At 38.9% G+C, this 23,460-nt stretch overlaps 1 protein-coding gene across 1 annotated transcript in view; it reads left to right on the plus strand.

The window, feature by feature from the left end:
• Positions 1-3,827, plus strand: part of LOC131229766 (pyrophosphate--fructose 6-phosphate 1-phosphotransferase subunit beta) — a 59,517-nt gene extending 55,690 nt beyond the window's left edge. Inside the window, exons 14-16 of the mRNA XM_058225782.1 lie at positions 890-934; positions 1,090-1,158; positions 3,527-3,827. Coding sequence (XP_058081765.1) covers positions 890-934; positions 1,090-1,158; positions 3,527-3,603 — 191 coding nt within the window. The 3' untranslated portion in view covers positions 3,604-3,827. The remainder of the gene's footprint in view (positions 1-889; positions 935-1,089; positions 1,159-3,526) is intronic.
• Positions 3,828-23,460: the final 19,633 nt, after the last annotated feature.

Genomic DNA, 23,460 nt, shown 5'->3' on the forward strand with positions numbered 1-23,460 from the left:
TTGACGATATATATGGTATTTGATGGAGTGGAATGGCAGAACAGGATTTGTGTAGCCGACCAGATTTTGTTGGGATGAGGCTCAGATGATGATTCCAGAATGTTCTCGAAAGCTGTTTACAGCTTCTAAAAGGCCTGCAGCCCAATACAAATGCCTAGAATGATGAATATTTTGATGAAAATGAAGTGCCAGTAATGGTTTTGGTTCCTGCAATGGGAATGCTTGGGTGAGGTGCCCCCTACAGTTGTATGAACTCTGCTAGAACACAATCCGTGGTTCATAATCATGTTGCATGACATTGAGCCTCCACCTCTGCTTCAAAGAGGTAATTGCTCATCGGGGATTGGATAATGGATTTTATTATTCCCATTCCAATCTCTAATTGTTCCACTTCTCAGAGGGAATTCAACAATGAAGAAACCTCCATAAATGAGCTTACAAGCAGCGACGACAAACCTCAATTTTGAAGATGCATATCACCCAGTTACTATGGCACATAATTTTGTGGTTTTCTGACTTTTAGTGGATGACTGGGGCATCAATGTCCAATTTAAAGGAGCACTTAGTCCTGTAATGCATTTTGATTAATTCTTGTTAATGGTTGTAGAACTGGCACAGTCGATCTAAAAATCGCAAGCTCTACCATGTGATCTTCCATTTTCATTAATGAAACTTCTGTTTAAGCCTCATCCTTGAGGGAATTATAACCTTGTGGTTAGAAAATCTGCTCTACCTTCAACTCCATCATACAGACTCACACGACCTGTTTTCTATTTTTGTTGAAAACTTCTATTAACAAAAGTGTGGTCAGGAATGATAAATTAGCCTTCTTCTTTGTTTCAAACACCAATGTCAATTCCTTCCTGAAATTTCATTTTTCTTTTTCCAGGTAAGTTCAAGCCAGTGATCAAGAAAGCGATGGTGGAGCTTGAAGGTAATGGTTTGTTTTTGTACATGGTCATTGACTTTTCAGGGTTTTATTTTTATTTTATTTTTGTTCGGGGTGGGGATGGATGATGATCACTGTGGTTCTGAACATCCTATACTTGTTCTGATTGAGAAATATATTTCTGATTATTAAAATTTCAGGTGCTCCATTCAAAAAGTTTGCATCCTTGCGTGATGAATGGGCAATCAAGAATAGATACATCAGTCCAGGTATGCTGTTTCCTTTTATCCATCCCTGTTTTCTGTATTTGTGTGTATGCACGCATGCATTTTCTATGCATACTTTCTGTGTTTGTGTGCATTTATGTATGAATGTGTATTTGTAGGGAATGGTCACACGGAGTTGACTCAATTACCTTGAAATTGAGTTGTAGTGCCCATGTGGTGCCTGGATGCCATCTAACCCATCGACCAAATGTGCCCCACTATGATAATGGGATGCCCCAAAAAAATCATGATGATCCAACCGTGTTGGCCACACCATAGAAAACAATATACAATTGCTTAAAAACATCCAAATTCAAAATTTGGCCTGCCTGGTGATTGGATTGGCCCGATTTCTAGGAGATCCCATCATAATGGTGGGGCGACCTGTTGAATGACTTGGATGTGGGCCCACCCCACAATGTATTTGGAGGCGTTTGGATGGCTCTTCATTGTTCGCTATGGTGTGGCCTGCCTGATGATTGGATCAGCCTGATTTTTGGGGTGTCCCACCACCATGTCATTGTTTTCTTTGGTGTAGCCCACCTGATGAGTGGATGGGGCAGATTTTTTGCACTAGGTGATCCTCATGGTGGGACCAACGTAAGGTTTGGATGTTGTGTCCACATAATAGGTTGGAAGTTGAATGCTAGGTAGACCTTAACTTGTGGTCCCACCAGTTGGACTTGAGACGACGTGCATAATGGACACCTTCACCTCGTTCATGCTCTCTCTCTCTCTCTCTCTCTCTCTCTCTCTCTCTCTCTCTCAAATATAAGGCCTTTGGATGAGGCTCCGTCCTCAGCCCCCCAGCTGATCCACCATCGCTATGGATACTTGTTATCTGAACTCCCAGCATCAATGATCATCTGTTCGGCATGACTCTTGCACCATGACATTCTCCCAATGGTATATTGAATGACTGTCCAATTGTTTATTGGACATTGCACATGTCATTTAGAAGCTTTGGGGTGCGTGCATGCATGGGAAATCCTAACATCTTCATCTGGATGTTGACAATATCCCCAACTCATTTACATGACATGTGGCATGGCCAGGCGTTGATGTGGAACTTTCATTCATTCATACCATTGGGGTCAATCCATGGTGAAAAAATGACACCAATCTGATGACCATAACCATCTGATGAATCGCAAGAAAATTGGACAGTCAACATTGAGTGGAAAAACAAAAGATTCCTGATTGTCATCTTAGTGTCTAATTTAATAGGTTCCACTATGAGTTGCTTATGATTCCAAGGAAGCATTTTGGCTTGACAATGTTAACCATCCAATCCATAGATCGTAGAAAATGGATGGTTGTAAAAAAATGGTCCAAATTGAAATGTGCACCACACTGGCACAGGTGGCTGCAACAGGTATGGTTTTGGCAAAGAATTAAAGAATGGGAGGGGGGAGGACAGGCACCTTGTTACCTGCATTCTTCTCATCCAGATTGATCTAAAAGATGGATGGTTGTAAAAAAAATGTCCCACATTGAAATGTGTACCACACTGGCACAGGTGGCTGCAACAGGTGTGGTTTTGGCAGAGAGAGCAGCAGTAAGGAGAAAAAAAAGGCATCTTGTTATCTCCTCTCCTGTGCTAAAACATCCCATTGCCTGATACACTTGTCTCGACAAAGATGGTCAAAGACCTCAAAAGTGTTCGAGTTCGCCCTATCCATTTTGTCACATGTCAGCCACAAATGGCATAAGGTTGCTTTCTGCTACATGCATGGTCTTAGCTACCTCATTAAATGGGTTTCTTTCTCCTTTAAAATTACCCAAGTACTCATCTTGATACTGGATGAGTTGGTCCAATAAGTTTATTCTTGTAGCAGGGGTGCGTCAGTTCCAATAAAAACTATAAAAACCAATATAGATTCTGCTGAAACCGAGTCATATAGGACAATGAGTTTTGCTAAGCCCACACACATGTACAAGGCAGATCATTTACTTGCCACACGTGCTCCAGCATGGCACATACATGCAAGATCCAATCTTTCCATGAGAGGGGCACCGCTATTGATTTTCCCTGATGCAAGAACCAGGTCTGTCCACTAGTAAGGTGGGCAACATTTCACGAAAAATCTGTACAGCTGTTAAAATGTTGGCCAAAGTTTCTAACTGATGAAACTGTTTCTAATATCAGGGCCCACCTGCTGAGTGGACCAGATTTATATTTTGGCAAGAACATCTACATGTTCAAACCCCTGATGGATGGCTTGGATTTCACGCCTATCTGCATTGCTGGCACATTTGCTGGTGTGTACATTACGGCTCCAAACCTCTTGGACAATATTTTAATCCATTCTACACACACATCCATCTGTATCTATCATCATGCAAATCTCTTACGATAATTATTGAGCAGGTCCCATTCAATTTCATGGCCCCGCGTCCAATGTCATCAATCACACTTTGCTGCTGGAACTTGGAGCTCAAGCTTAAGAGGTTTTTGGGTCTGCAAATCATCCTTGTGGCTAGAAAATTTGAGTTGATTGGACATGCATTTGTTGATGTGAGATGTAGTTGATAGATGAATAAGTCACTTCATAGGACTGGAAACAGGAAAAACATGTTGACATTTGTTTGCATCATGGGATTAAATTCCTGACTGCATTGTCCCAATTTTTAGTAGTTGCATCTATGCTTATAGCCTGAGGTTTCTAATCTATTAAGCCCTCTTTTTTTTTTTCTTTTTTTCTTTTTTTTCTTTTTTTTTTTTGTGCGAGATTATAAATATATTTTATCCATTGTTCGGTAATTAAACTTCGTCTTGAATCTTATGGTTCCATAAAAAATGTGGATTATGATTCAGGGCTGACCTCTAAAATTGGAATTGTGTTCTTCCATTATTTTTGTTTTTATTTTTATATTTTAATTAATTAATTTTGCTTTCTAGGGCTTCTTTTTTATTTGTACTTGTATTTTTAGGAAGATTAAAGGTCGTTTGGAATTTTTTGTTTTTGTAAACCTCTCCATTGCATTGAGCTCTTGTGGGAGATTTTTGAGAGGGAGGGATCTCCAGTCGGTTTTTATGTTATTGAAGGATTATTTCAATGTTATCTTGAATCAAACATTTTCAGTTCTTTACCTTGTATTGGAGAAAAAAAATGGGGAGAGAAGTCGGTTTCACTCGAGAACACTCCAATGAAACAGCATAACGAGGCTTATTCTGAGGAAGATGATGACCATGAGTTTGAATTGATAAATACATTTGTACATTGAAATGATTTATATCATTTGAGGGGTTTTTATTTGAACTTTTTTTTTTTTTTTTTAATGGTGTGAAACGCCAAATGTGTAGCAAGTAGTAACCATAAGATCTGTTTGGACCATCTTTGAATTGGATAGATTGTATAGTTCGAACTCTAAATCTATCCGACCCAATGGCGAGACACGGGTGTCTGCGTGAAGCTCTAAAATGGCATCAGGTTGTCACTGTGTACATTCCAGCACCTTCCTAAACCTTCAATCGATTCTCAACATGTTGCCTTCATCCATATAGTCTACAGCCAACTGATAGCATTGGCTATCATTTTCGCATATAGGAATCATCAAATCTACAGTTATTTATCCCCTTCCCCACTTCCCATGTGATAGTATAAGGATCAAGCCTAATCAAGAGCTTTGTATGCTTATGTAACATATGGGTAAATATTCGTGTAGGGCCGACAACGCACAGTTATGTATTGTTGCGCACTCTGGGGCCTGCCATGATGTATTGTATACATCCAACCGTTTCCATCAGTCGTTTTAGGTCAGAGCCTAAAAATCAGCTTGATTCATGCTGTAGGCGGTCCAAACCACAGGAAGGAGTGGGCAGTGAATCAGAGCCCAAAAATCAGCCTGATTCATGACGTAGGTGGGCCAAACAGGAAGGAGTGGGCAGTGAAACGCCCACTGTTGGTTACTGTGTAGGGCCCACCATGGTATGTGTCATCCAACCCGTTTCATTTTGTGAGGCTAACTTGGATGAAGTTGCTAGCAAAATATCATCCCAGTCCAAACTGAGGGCCCCAAAACGTAATTTTGTATGTTTTGCATGTGATTACACATTATTCCCGGCGGTTGCCCACCTGAGTCTTTGTTGCAGCTCACTTTTGGGGTATACCATTTTCTAGAAGGGACACCTGATGCACAGTTTGGATGTCCCACACATATCATAGTGGCACCTGCAGCCACTCGAATGTACAGCGTTGCCAACTTTATAGGAATATTTCCCATATGTATGTGCGCATGCCCAGAGAGAGAGAGAGAGAGAGAGAGAGAGAGAGAGCATCTTATCGTAGTTTGTTTTGTCACTATCACTGCTCTTGAACCAGCACGTTGCCACCCACCAGGACCAACGTGTTAAGATGGTCTGATCTAACCATTGATTTTAAAAGCTGAGTAGGAGATTGAAAATTTTCTTTTTCTAGTTGTGAATTGGTATGCAAATAGTGATAACATAATCATTAGTTCATTTAAATAAGTTTTACAATAGCACTTACAACATAGAGTCTCAACATCAAAGAGTTTATGCAAAGTAAACAAAATTAAATATACTTTTAAGCATACGTAAATCAATATAAGTCTAAAACATACTCTTGATAAGGATTGGAAGATGATCAATTCTTGCTCTCTCCATTTTGTTACTGTCTATTGTAGAATTTCTACTCAATGTATTTTGGAAGTTTTCGTGGGATGTAAAAATCTGTAAGACTTTCAAGGACACTATCCCTCGAATATAAATTTATAATTATTCCCACCTAACTTTTTTTAATCATAAAAGGACATCTCTAAGCAAATCCTTAGAGGATACTTCATTCATAAGCAATGTTGTCATATAGGGTCGAAGGGATTATGCAATTGATCACATAATCGCATAATGTCATCCAGATGGCATATGCGATGGTCGCATATGCCATGTAGATGGTATGCAATCGCATATGTGATTGCATACACGCCAATGGTCAGAAATTTGACCATTAGAGCATTAATTTTTTTTCCAAAGATTTTGCCAATAAAAAGATACTCTCCCCTTCTCCATTTGCAACATAATTCACTAAAGCTCTTATACATACTTTCTTGCTTACGTACATCATTCTAAAGGCCTCCATTGTCTTTTAATTTCTTTCATAATTTCTCTTAGCTTTATTATTTTCACTTGAAGTTGAAGGCAAAAATCAAGATAAAGAAGCAATAAAAATAATCACTCTCCCTACTTGTTTCATTCTCAAGAAGGAAGAAGATGAGAAGAACACCGTCTCTCTTTCTTTCTCATTCTCTTTTATTTTCTTATTCTCTCTATATATCTCTCTTTTCTAATATATTCTCCTATTCTCTAATCTCTGATACCAACTTATGACGCTCCGGATTTCGTAGCTTGAGTTTAGTACTCTGGCAGGAAATCCCTAGTAATGACTTTAAGTGAAATCTCCATTTCTATGAAAAACTTGCTTACTATTCTTAAAGTAGGCACCACATATTAAGTAAAAACACCGTGCATTGAGTAAAATGTCCAAACCAAACAACATGTCCAAATATTTTCCCATGTGGCTTATGCAAACCAAAATACTCAATCTAACAAAATACTGGAATATAACCCCTAAGGTCTCTCAAGTCTCAACATAGAAAAAAACTAAAATCAATTATTCTTGAGCTACAAGATTGTCAAGCTCGTCCTGGGAGACGTAAGGCCACTTATCCCTAGCATCATCATCGCTTCACATTTCTTTTTTCCTATCCATCGTCTATATCACCTGTTGGTGCAATTGCATGACATAACCATGAGTAGCTCTCTCAATGAGAAATACTCCCCAACATTTACCAAACCATCATAATATTCAAGCATAGTTCATAAGGAGGCATATAACACAATGACAATTCACAATGGTAATATTTTTAAATGCATTTATGCATGAATGCACTCAAACCTGGGAATGGACTTCTAGCTGGCGATTGGGAGTAAAACCCCACATGCAAAGGGAGGGTCGCACAATACTAGTCACCAACGAAAATACACAAAGGTACATGATCATAATGATTAGTACCAGATTAAATTCCACAAAAAGAAATGGATGGCCTTACAATTACTAGTCACCAACAAAAATACACAAATGTATGTGCTGCCACTATGTAAATTCCAATACCATGCATGCATGATTGGTCCAACCTTTATTAATCAAATTTGCAACCAATTCCATTTAAGTAAAACCTCTAAAACTAGTGGCCTACCCAAGTTATGATCCACTAGTAGCCCTTACCATCACAAATTAATACATAAATTTAAAAAAATGGTCCCTCTAACAAGCCACATTTGACACAAAGTCCATTTAAGGACACAAAATAAGGGTTCAACCCACAAGCCTCTTAGGCATAAATGATCCATAAGGATGGTAAGTTTACGACCAAATTTTATTCAGTTTTTACACAAATGGGACTAATAGTTTGAGGTAAAATTCCAATGACGTGCACCACCATACAAAGAAAAGTTTTCATATAACTCACTCTTTCAACAATGTGGCAGTCCACAATATTTATTCCATTCCATAATGTGGTGACCAAAACCACACATCAATCCAAGCTTCCATCTATATATATATATATATATATATATCCCATCACATCTTTCAAATACATCATCATTATCAAACCTCAAGCAATACACTTCATTCATAATTAAATTAGAAAAAACTAATTTTACAATATTATAGCTTAAAAACATGTCAGAATCTATACATGTAAGACTACTCAAATTAAAATTTACAATATGTTAAGAATTAGAGATAAATCAAATACACACATGTAAAAAATTATTCAAACTCAAATTCACATTTGTAACTCAAATTACTATTAGATCATACATATAATTTAGGCATGAACACTAAATTAAGTAAATTAAAGAATTAAAAGGAAAACTATACTAAACTATTATAATGGTGGAAAGCTTAAAGGGTAACCCTCACCTTGGGTGTGGATTCTATTCCTACTTGACCATATATCAGTAAAGAGCTTTAAACACCCAATCTAAGTTAAAATACCACATATGTATAGTTAGGATTGAATAGATTCAAATGCACCCAAACGGGTATAGATCCTAATGTGAAAATTTGGTAAAAAAGATTAATTTCTCATATTTAATCAGTAATTGGCTAATGTTAAGTTCAAATGAATGGGTTAAGAGGTCAATTTACCTCACTAGCTAGAATTGTTACAATAAGTTCTCAACTAGGTCCAAATTTGAACACAACTAGTTAGACTTGAATGTAGCTCTAAAGGAAAAAATTAAACCCAATCAAATGAGCAATAACTCAAGATTAGCTATTAATTAAGCTCTAATGAACATTCTAAATTGAGGAGTATGGGCTAGCTTACCTCAAATTCGAGTCAACTCGGATCTAAACCAACCCAACTCGATCTTAATCAATCTTGAACAAAAGATCTACACCTATAAGATTTAGATTTCATATCTAAGTGTGAATTCAAGGATTAACCAAGCTGAACTTAAATTAGCATAATAAAATTGAGCTAACTCACCTAGTCCAACTGAGTTACTTAGCTCGGCTAAGACTCAACTCGGCTGAAACAAGAGTCTACACACGATTCTGGCTCCTGAGCCTAATTGTATGAAATCCCTGAATTAAAATTGACTTGAATCGAATTAGGCTCAACTCTCACACAAGAATCATGCATCGAGTCAGCAACTTAGTAATGCATGAGATGTAAAATGGCACACTAACTTAGTTTCTAAGTTTTGCCGACGCAATGAGTGAAACACAAATCATTTGGTTTGAATGCAACCTATCTGACCAAACTTAGCTTTAACTAGGGACTGTCTGCAACTTAGGCCCTAGCTGGATTAACTCAACCAAGGATCTAGCAAACGAACACAACTCAGTTAAATCTCAAGCTCAAATAGTAGTTATTATTTGATCTTTGATGAAATAGGCCTCACTACTCACAAACTAATGGATGGAGGAGATCTCGAGTCAAACAGCAACTCAACATCCAGATCAAGTCGACCCAATAGCGGGTTGCATAAACTAAACCCAACTCGGATTCAATACGGTATCAAATAGTAACAAGAACCCAACTCCATCCAATGCACGGGGATTGCTAGTCGGAGAATACTCGGATTAGCTTGCTCAAACCAGACTTGGTGCAGAAAACAATCAAGTTGACTCGATAGGGGTGAGATATGACAACGAGTTTGCATCCCTCCTCCTTTTTCTTCTTCTCTCACTCTCAGGACCTTTGAAGAGTCTGGACTTAACCCAGACACACTGAAGAAAGATCGACCCATACCAACAACTCACCACAAGTTGAGCTGGTGCAGCACGACTCGAAAATCAACCAAGCTCTCTCATTGTCTCTCTTTGATTTATCGAAAATGAAAGGGCTAGCTGAGGAGGAGGGGATATTTATAGCCCTCACCTCCATTTCCAGACGATTCTACAATAATTGGCCAATTAGTTTTGGCATTAAGCTTTACTCACTTGTAACTAAATTTTAAGATAAACCTCCATCCTGCTCCAACTGTCTACATGAGAGCAATCCATCCACTGGGATGATGATCTAGTGCCAAGGCCCACCATTTGGATGGCTTTGATCAAGGAGTGGGGCCCAAATATGAACAGTGCAGTTTCTTGTCGAATGAAGGAGATGACCAAGGCATTAATGGTGAAATCATGTTGAAAGGGTTTTCTTGTAATCTGATTCATCTGAATGGACCCAATGCGTCCCTGGAGCCTCGTGGGGTCCATGGTTTGGTCAGTCATGATGGCTTCCTTAATGGGCTCGGGCTCATCATGCGGTTGCGAGAGAAACCTTAACAGCTTTGGAATAAGCCCTAATAGTTATGGGAGAAGCTTCTAGGGTTTTCTTTCAATGCACCAAATTGCTTGGAAGAGGCAATGAAGGGCACAATCTCTTAATTGAAAAAGAATCCACTTGCTTCGTAAGGTGAGTTGGAAAACCTAACTTGGAGGGCATAAATTTGCCAAAAGGGATGGCTAAGATAGCTAAAGGAATGCTCACATGTATGGCAAAATAATCAACAGAACAGAGCTTCCATTTTTAGGAAGGACAGTTGTTCGCATTTTTGTTTGCGCCCAATTTTGTGTGTACACACGTGTGTTTTAACATGTGATGTTTGATGGGTTTTGGTCGGAATCATTGTCCACATGCGATGGATGGTTCAGATAATCGGGACGTGTGATGGAGGTGAGCCACTCTTAATTGAACGGTGCTCAACTCATTTAAACTCCGTTGTGGTAGGAAACGAAAAGGAGAAGAATCATTTTCTTCTTTGGTTTTTAGGGATTTTAACCATACTGGCATCATTGTATCATCAAATTCTCGAAAGAGATTCCACCTTCCAAATATTTCAAGGGTGGCTTTCTGACAAGCTTTGGAAATTTTTTCAGACCAAATTGCCCTTTGCACACAAAAATGGTAATGATAAAGAAGAGAGGTTCGCGCTGGAATTCTTGTGGTGGATGGTTATCTCCTGGTTATGGGCCCATTGTGATGTAAGTTTTCAATCTACACGATCCATAAGTTGTGCGAGTTCATCGTAATATATATCCTAAAATCTAAAGGTTACAGATGAAGTGGACCACGCCATAATAAATAGTTCGCAACCGTTGAAAACTACCAGGTGGACCATACAACTTTATGATAACCCCAAAACAAACCCCAACACTACCACTAGCATTTGAAGCTTCTTCTCTGGGCTCTTCAACGCTACTACTGCCTTTTGAAGCTTCTTCTCTGAGACCCTCCACAGCCATTCACCGTGTTTATCACTTCATCTTTCCATAGAAATGGAAAACTAAGGTATGTGAACAAGATCTCGTGTATGCCAACCTCGCTCGACCCTCAGTGTAATTCAAGGAGGATCAAATGTGGGTGAAAACCTCGACACTCAGTTTATGCCAACCTCGACCCTCATTAGATGCTAACCTTAAAAAGGGACGTGGTTGACATGTACAATGAGTCGTCGTTGTCGTGCACAATGGGTTGTGGTTGACAACAGATTGAGAAAGGTCATGGTTATTATAAACAATGGGTCGTGGTTGACATGAACAAATGGTTATGGTTGTCATGTACAATGGATCGTGGTTGACATGCACAATGGGTCGTAGTTGTCATGCACAATGGGTCGTAGTTGACAACCACAACCCTTAGTTATTCCTACCTTGACAATCACATCGACCCATTGTGTATGTTAACCTCTACCCAATGCGGAGGTTAACCTCAACCTAATGTGGATGTCGGCCTCGATTATTAGTGGATGCCAACCTTCATTTGGGTCATGGCTGACAGGCACAATAGGTCATTGTTGTCATGCACAATGAGTCATGGTTGACAGTAGATTGAGAATGGTCATGGTTATTATGAACAATGGATGGTAGTTGTTATACACAATGGGTTGTGGTTGTCATGTACTACCTTGAAAATCACATCGACCCATTTGTTTGTCAACCTCGACCCAATGTGGAGGTCAACCACGACCCATTGTGGATGTCGACCTCGATTATCGGTGGATGACAACCTTCAATTGGGTCGTGATTGTCATCAACAATGGGTCATCGTTGTCATGCACAATGGGTCATGGTTGACAGATACACTAAAAGGGTCGTGGTTGATAGCAAATTGAGAACGGTCGTGGTTATTATGAACAATGGGTTGTGGTTGACATGAACAATGAATCGTAGTTGTCATGAACAATAGGTCATGGTTGTCATGCACAATAGGTCGTGGTTGTCATGCACTACCTTGACAATCACATCAACCCATTGTGTAGGTCAACCTCAACCCAATGTGGAGGTCAACCACTACCCATTGTGAATGTCGACCACGATCATCAGTGGATGCCAACCTTCAATTGGGTCGTGGTTGTCATCAGGTCGTGGTTGACAGGAACAATGGGTCGTAGTTGTCAACCACGACCCATTGTGGATGACAACCACAACCCATTATTCCTATTAACCACGACCCTTCTCAATCTTCTTTCAACCACGACCCATTATGGATGACAACAACGACTCATTATTCCTGTCAAACATGATAAATTGAATAATACAACTATGACCCATTGTAAATGACAACCATGACTCATTATGGATGACAATTATGATCTATTGTAGATGACAACTATGACCCATTTTGGATGACAACCACAACCCATACTGTCCCACTGTCAACCCCTTCCATTATTGTAAGACCATCTTCTACTCTTATTGGTTAATAATATAGGACCTTATTGGAATGCAGGACGAAATCAATCAAGAATGACCACCTGCTTGGACTTCGAGAAGGCATGAGTTTCTCCAAAGTGTTCTATCAATTTCTTGAAGGAGTACATGTTACAAGATTTTGACAAGAATCCTAGCAGAAAAGAGTTGTGTAAGAAAAGTTGTTTTGGATATCTACTAGACTTTTCATTGACTGGGTGGAAGGCCCATACTCAAGTCATGCACTGCCTAATACATAGGAATATTGGTGACCTAACATTCGACGTTTAGGGCACTATATTGAAGTTTATTAGGCTTGCTTTGCCCTAATCATGGGTCTTAGGTTTGAACCTATTAGGGTAACTAAGGATGGAGATGATAAGACCACAAAGGAAAAGTTAAGAAATTGAATCAGGGAGAGATACCCGAAGGCAGGTGGTGTGATAAAGAAAAAATTGAAAGAAGCTTATTTGTCGCTCATCGGATAAAAAACAATATATGGATGCAGTGAAGCTGACACTTGTAATTTGTGAGGAGAATCTAATAGTCGCATCTCCATGGAAGAATAATTGTGTAGATAAGTATATTGACATGGTTAATAACTTCGATTATTTCAATAATTACTCCTGAGACAGTGTGGGGTACAAATATTTGATTAAGAGGGTTAATACTACAATTAGTAGTGTTCGCGAGAATGGTGAGTACCCCCATTCATACAACATCTGCGGAGGCATTATTCTTGTCCCTAGTCAGAGTTTGTGGTTGACTTTTTGTTTCTTACATGTTAAATATTCAATATATGTCATGACTGATGTGTAATGTATGATACTGGACTTTAAACAAATATAGGCATACGAGTGATTCCCTATGCTAACTGGTGATAGGGGGTGGTGTTCATAACCCCAAGAGTAGGGTCGTAACGTAGTAATAATCTTGGTAAAACCGAGGTCGAATCTACAAGGACTGAACCTTGTACGTATTTTGAAAGTGACTAGAACTAGAACTAGAAGAAGATGTAATCTAAATCTGGAAAATTTAAGAGAATAATTGTAAACTATTTAACTAAAACTTTGTGAAATTCAAAGGTGCGAAACTAGGGTTTCCAAGGATCCACTTGTAGAGATCAGGGAGATCTACGCTTGATTCACAAACACAACTGGATTTAGAGTCCCATCTTCATCCAATTGGAAGATAATTCATGGAAAATCAATTCTGAACTTCCTTTGATCTAATTCTCAATGGATGAGAGGTATGAGAACTAGAAGTGATTCTATCACAAAACCATGCCCATGAGACAAAGTAAACAACAGAATTTACCAATTCACAAACACTCTGAAGAAAATTATGAAGATTAGAAGGATTCCATCATCCAACCATGCCCATGGGACGATGGTGAACAACAGGATTTTTTAAATTTATAATTTCAATAATGAAAAGATCATACCCAAAGCCATCATAGATTCATTGTAATTCAAGTCACAACAAACCATTAAAAACTATAAGTATTCCTTATAATCAACTAGAATCAAAGTTAGTTCAACGAAAACATGAATCAAAACCGTAGAAAACACCCCATCACGCTACAAGCTTCACCTCTTAGCACTAGCTAAGAGGTTTAGCCAATCATAGACATGATTGCACTAAAAATTACTTAAAAAGCATGAAGGAAATAATGAAGGAAAGGGAAAAAACTCTTGGCTGATGGAGATGGCCGTCCATTCTCTCTCTCTCTCTCTCTCTCTCTCTCTCTCTCTCTCTCTCTCGTCCTTTGCTTCCTTCCATGGCTGATGCGTCCTCACGTTCGTGCCTCTCTCTCTTTATAGTCGTGAGGTCAGTCGGTTATCTGGAGTCGGTGGAGCTTACGTAGCGAGCTGTCTTGCGTGCGCAGTGAAACTGCAAAACGGGTTTTGCGTTGGTTCAAGTTTTAGGACCGATGATCATCCCAAACTTCGAATCTAGCTCCATAGTGGGGTTCGAAACCCCCTTTTTCAGCTTTTGGACGGCCCAGATCATCGGTCCAACCTTGATCCTGGTCACACAACTCCCCACAATGGGTCGGGCGCCTATCACACGTTGCTGCTGTGAATTTTAGAGTTGGTGGCGTCAATGGGGCCCATGATCGACATCAATAGCGAAATACACTCTGTTCATTAGACTCGTGGCGACATTTCAGTGCGGGATGGATGGTTTTGGCTGTCCGTTGATGCGACCCACTGTATTTTTGTTTTCGCCATCCATCCTGCATTTGAACTTAATCTTCTGGTGTGTGCGTGCATGGTTGTAAATAATCACCATGGTTGTGGTCCGCCCCACCGTCCGGTTCGAATGGATGGCTCAAATCATCCATCCGATCAAAAGTGGGCCACAGTGCTAAGAGAAGAGAGAGATTGTCTCTCTTTTATTAATTTGGTTGGGTCAAAGTCGGTTTAACCCGACCTGACGTCCGGTGTACTGTGAGTGCACCGCTGTGGTGCACGTGAAGCCCCCCCCCCCCCCCTCCCAGTGTTATTTCTGATAAATCCACATCGTCCATCTGCCTTCCCATCCAACTTAAGGGGTTGAGTCTAAAATTGAGGCATATCCAGAGATCAGGTGGACCCCAAATCAGTGGTTTATGGCTAATCTTTCTGTTGGACCACTTCCACAAAGATCCGAGGGCTGAAATTTTACGTGTACGGTTACTTTATGATCCTCAGGTCAGATATAAAGTTTTGTGCCAAACGGATGGTGGGAACCCTGTGATCTTGTATTCAGGATGATTTTCAGGCTTCCTTATCTTTAATTACTTGGTTTTCTCAGATCTTTGGTGTATGAATTCTTCAATCTCGGTCTCCAAAGATCCATCCCTTGCCTTGGTGATTTTTTTAGCATCAAATCTATACTTTTAGTACCCTTTTCAGTCTAAGCTCCTAAATTTACCTTGCAACACAAACATGATTAAAATAGAGCATTAAGCATTATCATGTTCATAAAACTAAATAATAATTGAGGTCTAATATGCAATATTTGACCCTTAACACAATCCCCAACCAGCATTTTGCTAGTCCCAAGCAAAGTATGCGAAAAATATTTTGAGAATCACAGGACAATTTTTATAAGCTTAAGTGATTTTTTGAAAACCAATCTAAATAATAGAGTTCTAAAATATATTAATGTTGAGTCTTACATCCTCCTAAACTCGAGTGCTCGGTAAATTTCACGGTCAAGTTTAAAGTATTAATCCATCAATTAGAACAATTCTAAACATTGAGTTCCATGGGTGTATAGTGCAACCTTGACTTATCACAATTAAAGATCCAATCGTCAATTTTCATGATAACATTGATAATCAAAAGGAACATTCCGGATAACCCAACCTAAACTGAAACTTGCCTTACAGTTCAACATTTTTATTCTTTCAGCTTTTGATTTTTCCATTGATGGCTTCACGCTATGTCAACTTTTTAAAAGATCTTTAATAGGTAGCCATTTTCGATGACAACTGTTTTTTTTTTTTTTTGCTGGGTATTCTCTCTCTCTCTCTTTGAACATAGTGGACAATTTCCCTAAGCTGGTTCCTTCCATGCTTAATGATCACCAAGTTAACAATTTAATATCGAACCGACACTTTGATGTGTAAGCTGGATGTGATATGTGAAATCATGACTCAATCATTGTTTAAAACTTCTAATCATGGATTAATAATTCGAACTTAACTATGAAATCTAACATGTAACTGAATCCAAGAGTCGTAAATCACCAACATCAAGTATCTTATACTTCTAAATCAAGGATGGCCTACAAAATCACTCGAATTTACAAAATTTTCAGAAAAAAATTTAAAATTTTTCACAATTTTTACTCAAGACTGAGAAAATACTAATTAGGTAACCTAATCTCCCATCCCCAACCTAAAATCTACATTGTCCTCAATATAAAAGATATAAGCATGCAATGCACATGAGATAACAAAAGTAAAAAGAGAAGTGATGGAAAGGTAGTACCTGACGAGGAAATTGTACGACTTTTTCCAAAGGATCTCATCGTGAAGGTGGGTCAACACAAGAGTTAAACCAAAAAAAAGAAAAGAAACTATCCTAAAACAAATGGAAAGCAACCTATCCTAACGGCATAAAGCCGACTATCTTAAAACAGAAAGCAGAAAACCTAACTACACCTCCATCAAACTAGGAGATCAATCTTGATAAACAGGATCACCCAAAGGTATGGACATTTTCTCTGAATCAAATTTCTCAACAAATGGCTTTAATTGATGTCCATTCACTTTGAATTCATTGTTATTATTTGGATTCCGAATCTCGATAGCCCCATGAGGATAAACATTGATAACAGTAAAAGGGTCGGTCCAACGAGATGTAATCGAGAATTATACCAAATGACTTTCTGACTTGGTGTGAATGATTTCTGAATAATGTGTTGGTCATGAAATGCCTTCATCCTGTCTTTGTAAATTCTTGAGTTCTTGTACGCATCATTCCGGATTTCTTCGAGTTCATTCAATTATAGTTTGCGTAATGAGTCAGCGTTGTCCATATCAAAGTTTAAATTTTTTATCGCCCAGTAGGCTCTATGTTCCAACTCCATAGGAAACTGGCAAGCTTTCCCATAGACAAGTCTAAAGGGAGACATTCCAATAGGGGTTTTAAATGCAGTACGGTAAGCCCGTAAGGCATCGGTCAATCGAATTGACCAATCCTTACGGTCAGGGTTAACCGTCTTTTTCAAAATGTGTTTGATCTCCCTATTGAAAATCTCAGCTTGTCCACTTGTTTGTGGGTGGTATGGAGTGCTCACCTTATGGGAGATGCCATATTTCTTCATTAAATTCGCGAATGACCTATTACAAAAATGTGAGCCCCCATCACTAATGATGGCTCGAGGTGTTCCAAACCGGAAAAGGATGTTCTCTTTTAAGAATTTAATGACCGTTTGATGGTCATTGTTCCGGCATGGAATCACTTCAACCCATTTAGTGACATAGTCTACGACGAGCAAAAAATATAAATTTTCAAAAGATTGGGGGAATGGTCCCATGAAATCGATGACCAAGCAATCAAATGCTTCTATGGTAAGGATGGGGTTCAAGGGCAGCATATATCGATGAGACAATGCTCTTAAATTCTGACAACACTCACAAGCCTTGTAAAAATCATAAGTGTCCTTGAACATAGTGAGCCAGCAAAAGCCACACTGCAGAATCTTGGATGTGGTCTTTTTAGTAAAAAAGTGACCACCACAGGCCTGAGAGTGATAGAAAGAGATGACACTTTGATGTTCATCATCTGGCACACATCTCCTTAAGATTTAGTCCGGGCAATATTTAAACAAATACGGATCATCCCAGAAGAATTTGCGCACCTCGGTGAAAATTTTCTTCTTATCTTGCACAGTCCAATGCGTCAGTGTGAAACCTGTGGCAAGATAATTAGCAATATCAGTAAACTAAGGTGAATGAGAGACTTTGAACAGTTGTTTGTCAGGGAACATGTCATTGATATGTGTCGTCTCAAGTGAATTATAGAGATTAAGGCAGAAAAGATGGTCAACCACTGCATTTTCTACTCCCTTTTTATATCTTATTTCCAAATCAAATTCTTGGAGTAGGAGGATCCATCTAATTAGGCGGGGCTTAGCATCAGTCTTAGAAAGAAGATACTTGAGCACCGCATAATCTGTGTAAATGACGATCTTAGATTCAATCAAGTAGGACCTAAATTTGTTTAAAGCGAACATTACAGCTAAGAGTTCCTTTTCCGTAGTCAAGTAGTTCACTTGGGCAGGATTTAGAGTTCTACTTGCGTAATGGATAACGTAGGGCTTCTTTTCTTTTCTCTTGCCTAAAACCGTCCTAAGAGCATAGTCAGACGCGTGACACATAAGTTCAAAAGGAAGGCTCCAATTGGGTGGCTACATGATAAGTACAGTGGTTAACATACCCTTAAGCTTAGTGAAAGCTTCCCGGCATTGCGCAGTCCACCTCGTATGGTGCAACCTTTTGAAATAAATTATATAAAGGATAAGAGAGATGAATAAAGTCCTTTATGAATCTCCTGTAAAAATCGGCGTGTCCTAAGAAGGATTGCACATTACGTATGTTCTTGGGTGGAGGTAGGTTAGAGATAAGATCAATTTTAGCCTTATCTACCTCAATTTCCTTAAACGAGATGATATGTCCAAGGAAAATTTTCTTATGAATCATGAAATGACACTTCTCCTAATTGAGTACCAAATTCTTTTCCTCACATCGCTTCAGCATATTTTTTAAAATTTCCAAGCATTCACTGAAGGATGGACCAAAAACTGAGAAATCGTCCTTGAAGGCATCTAGATATTGCCCCACCATATCAGAAAAAATACTCATTATACATCGGTGAAAGGTGGTGGGAGCATTGCACAGTCCAAATAGCATCCTTCAGTAAGCAAAGGTGCCAAAAGGACATGTGAACATGGTCTTTTCTTGATCTTCAAGGGCTATCTCGATCTAATTATAGCCCGAATATCCGTCAAGGAAACAGTAATATGAATGACTAGATAGCCTTTTCAAAATTTGATTAATGAAGGGTAAAGGAAAGTGGTCCTTCCTCGTGAATGTATTTAACTTCTTGTAGTTAATGCATATTCTCCAACTAGTAGTAACTCTAGTTGGTACGAGTTCATTATTGGTATTAGCTACGATGGTGATTCCAGACTCCTTGGGAACCACCTGAGTTGGACTCACCCATTAACTATCGGATATCGGGTTTATGATATCCAATAGTTTAAGAGCCTCGGCCTTAACTACTTCCTTCATGTTTGGATTTAGTCTACGTTGTGATTGACGAGAGGTCTTTGCATTATCCTCAAGATAAATGTGGTGAGTACAAATCGAAGGGTCAATTTCCTTGAGGTCTGCAATCGTCCATCTAAGGGCTCTTCTATGCTCAATGAGAGTAGAGATGAGTATACTCTCATGTTCTTACTCAAGGTGGAAAGAAATCACCACAGGGTATGTCTCATCTTGACTTAAATAGGCATATTTCAAATCAGAGGGCAATGGTTTTAGGTCAAGCTTCGGTGCCTAGAGGTTAGATGGCAGAGGCACTTCATCAGTTTGGGGTAACTCTTCAAATTATGGCATCCACCGGTTAACTTCAAGTACCGGCACAGCATTAAGCATGACACCCGTCTCCCTAATCATGTCATCATTAAAATCATGGGAGTGGGCTAGGCACGTCTCTAAAGGGTCAGAGGATACGGTCAAAAGTGTTCTATCTTTTACAAAAGAGTCCATTATGTTAATGTCGTGAAAATCGTGATCATCTTCTAACCGTCTACCTATGTTAAAAAGATATTCAACTCCAATGTCATATTCCCGAAAGACATACTTATGACTCCATTCCTGCAATTAATAATTGTGTTTGAAGTGACAATGAATGGGTGACTAAGAATGATGGGAAGTTGAGTGCTCATATTATTGATGGGTTCTGTATCTAGGATGATAAAATCTACCAGGTAGTAGAATCTGTCAACCTGGACCAACACATCCTCAATTATCCCTCTCGGTACACGAACTGAGCAATCAGTAAGTTGTAATATGGTTAGGGTGAGTTTTAATTCACCAAAACCTACTGTTTGTAGACTGAATAGGGAATCAGATTTACGCTTGCTCTTAAGTCAAGAAATATGTGCTCAATTTGGTAGTTCCCAATTACATAAGGTATGGTTGGGCTACCGGTATCTTTAAATTTCCATGACACATCTTTCTTATGGATGGTACTCACTTTCTCAGTTAAGAAGATTTTTTTAAAATATTTTGTCATCTTTTGATCGTAATAAGTCTTTTAAAAATTTGGCATATAAAGGTATTTGTTTAACCGCATCCAGTAGAGGAATATTAACCTTCACTTGTTTCAACACCTCTAGAATGTCCTGAGAGTTAGAGAGAGGTTTTGGTGCAACCAACCGTTAGGGAAATGGGGCAACCGGCTTGCCTTAAAGTTCCAGTTCTAATTCTTATGGAGCAATGCTAGGTCTATCATTGTTGTCCTCTTCTAGGTCCTTAGGCTTTTTAGCCCTAACTAGAATGGTTTTGTTAATGGTCTTCCCACTCGTAAGAGTGGTGATAGATTTAACTTGCTCCATTTGGTTTGAAGAGCTCGGGTCGCTAACTTCATATTGTGGTTTTGGATTGGGAAGAGGTTGAGCTGGAAGCCTCCTCTTATTCCCAATCACACTTTTAGTCTCAGGTCCTTGTATGGCCATTGTGAGGTCTTGAAAGGCTTGTAGCATACCCTGATTGAAAAGCTCTTACTTTTGAAGATGTTTTAGAACCAGATCCTCTTAAGGTTTCTCTTGATGTGGAATTTGATTGAAGAAACCTTGAGGGGTAGCAGTTTGTCCATTCCTCCAACTAAAGTTTGGATGATTTCTCCAACTATGATTGAATGTATTGGAGGTAGGTCCATTGAAAGGTCTTTGGTAATTGTTCACGACATTGGATTGCTCATTCAACACCTCTTGAAAGGCAGGTATTGTTGGACAATTTTCAGTTGTGTGAATGTCGTAAGCACAAATACCGCAAACAGTTTCCTTAGCCCTATCCTTCTTTAATTCTATAGCCTCGAGTTTCTTGGTAAGATTAGCCACTTTATTACTGATATCATCATCCTCTTTTAGGAGATACATTCCACCCCTTCCCTTAGATTGAGTCGGCCTAGACATGGTGCTTGGTTTTGGAGAGATGTCCCATGATTGTGTTTTCAGCAAGTTTATCAAAGTTGTCCTACACATCATCGACACTTTTATTCATGAATTCCCCATTACACATTATCTCGACTAATTGGCACATGGGAAATGTCAGTCCATCATAGAAAACGTTCGTGATGCGCCATGTTTTAAAACCATGTTGTGGACATGAACTGACAAGATCCTTGAACTGCTCCCAACATTGGAAGAATGTTTCATCTTCCCTTTGGGCGAAGTTCATGATCGACTTTCCAAGAGTGTTCGTCTTATGGTATGAGAAAATTTTCTTTATGAACTCCCTTGTCATATCATTCCATCTACCAATAAATCGATGACGCAGTGAATGTAACCACGTCTGAGCTCTCTTTATTAAAGAAAAGGGAAAGAGTTTCAGCCTGACCGTGTCATCAGACACGTTAGGAAAATATAAAGTGATCATGATTTCATCAAATTCTTTTAAGTGTAAATATGAATTTTTAGATTCAAGCCCATGAAATTTTGGAAGGAGTTGGATCACCCCTGGCTTGATATCCATATGTTCCGTGTTTTCTGGAAAAAGCATAATGAGGGCGTATTCACCCCCGCCGGTTGAAATAATCTCGTAAAGTACGAGGCAGGAGTGTTTGATGCACCTCATTCTCATCCTAAACTTCCCCAACCCTAGGTTGAGGTTGTTGATTTACTGGTTGATTTGCAGCCATCACTTCAATTAATTATGAAGATCTCGAGTGGTGTTTAATCCTATGATAGATAGATAACCCCTCAACCAATCCTCCTTCACTCAAAAGACATCGAGTGTTATCACGGACCCACTTGGGCATGAAACACTCTCAGCCCTCAACTTCAGATTCTAACCTAAACCTAAAAGAAGGAAAGGAAATAGAAATCTAAAAAGAGAAAGGGAATTAGAAAGAAGTTACCAAATTAGAAGTTCTTAATTAAAATCCTATAAAACAAGTCAGTTTCTAAAAATAGAAATAACAAGTTTCTAAATCTAGAATCAGCAAGTGAATTAGTTTCTAAAAACAAAAGAAATCGTAGAATTAGAAAGTTTCTAAAAACATAAAACAAACCCTAACAGAAAATAGAAAAAAAAAATTAGAAAGAGATTACCAATTTAGAAAGTCTATATCAGGATCCTACAAAACAGGAAAGTTAGGTTAGTTTCTAAAATCAAACAGAAAAACCTAATCCTAAAATTAGAAAATATAAAAACCTAATCTTACTCTAATTATAAAACTAGTTAATCTCAAAAAAACGCAACCGTTAGTTCCCGGCAACGGCGCCAAAAACTTGTTCACAATCCCAAGTGTAGGGTCGAGATATAGTAATAATCTCGGTAAGATCGAGGTCGAATCCATAGGGACTGAACCTTGTACGTATTCTGAAAGTGACTAGAACTAGAACTAGAAGAAAATGTAATCTAAATCAGGAGAATTTAAGAGAATAATTGTAAACTATTTAACTAAAACTTTGTAAAATTCAAAGGTGGGAAACTAGGGTTTCCAAGGATCCACTTGTAGAGATCAGGGAGATCTACACTTGATTCACAAACACAACTGGATTTAGAGTCCCATCTTCATCCAATTGGAAGATAGTACATGAAAAATCAATTCTGAACTTCCTTTGATCTAGTTCTCAATGGATGAGAGGTATGAGAACTAGAAGTGATTCCATCATAAAACCATGCCCATGAGACAAAGTAAACAACATAATTTACCAATTCACAAATACTCTGAAGAAAATTATGAAGATTAGAAGGATTCCATCATCCAACCATGCCCATGGGACAACGGTGAACAATAAGATTTTTTAAATTCATAATTTCAATAATGAATAGATCATACCCAAAGCTATCACAGATTCACTATAATTCAAGTCACAACAAACCATTAAAAACTATGAGTATTCCTTATAATCAACTATAATCAAAGTTAGTTCAACGTAAACATGAATCAAAACCATAGAAAATACCCCATTACACTACAAGCTTCAGCTCTTAGCCCTAGCTAAGAGGTTTAGCCAATCGTAGACATGACTGAACTAAAAATCTCTTAGAAAATAACGAAGGAAAGGGAAAAAACTCTTGGCCGATGGGGATGGCCGCCCACTCTCTCTCTCTCTCTCTCTCTCTCTCTCTCTCTCTCTCTCGTCCTTTGCTTCCTTCCACGACTAATGCCTCCTCACGTCCATGCCTCTCTCTCTCTCTTTATAGTCGTGAGGTAGGTCGGTCATTTGGAGTCGGTGGAGCTTACACAGCCAGTTGTCTTGCGTGTGCAGCGAAACCGCGAAACAGGTTTTACGTTGGTTCGAGTTTTGGGATGGATGATCGTCCCAAACTTCGAATTTGGCTCTATAG

Source organism: Magnolia sinica, chromosome 16, assembly GCF_029962835.1.
Source record: "Magnolia sinica isolate HGM2019 chromosome 16, MsV1, whole genome shotgun sequence".
In the NCBI taxonomy this organism is placed as follows: domain Eukaryota; kingdom Viridiplantae; phylum Streptophyta; class Magnoliopsida; order Magnoliales; family Magnoliaceae; genus Magnolia; species Magnolia sinica.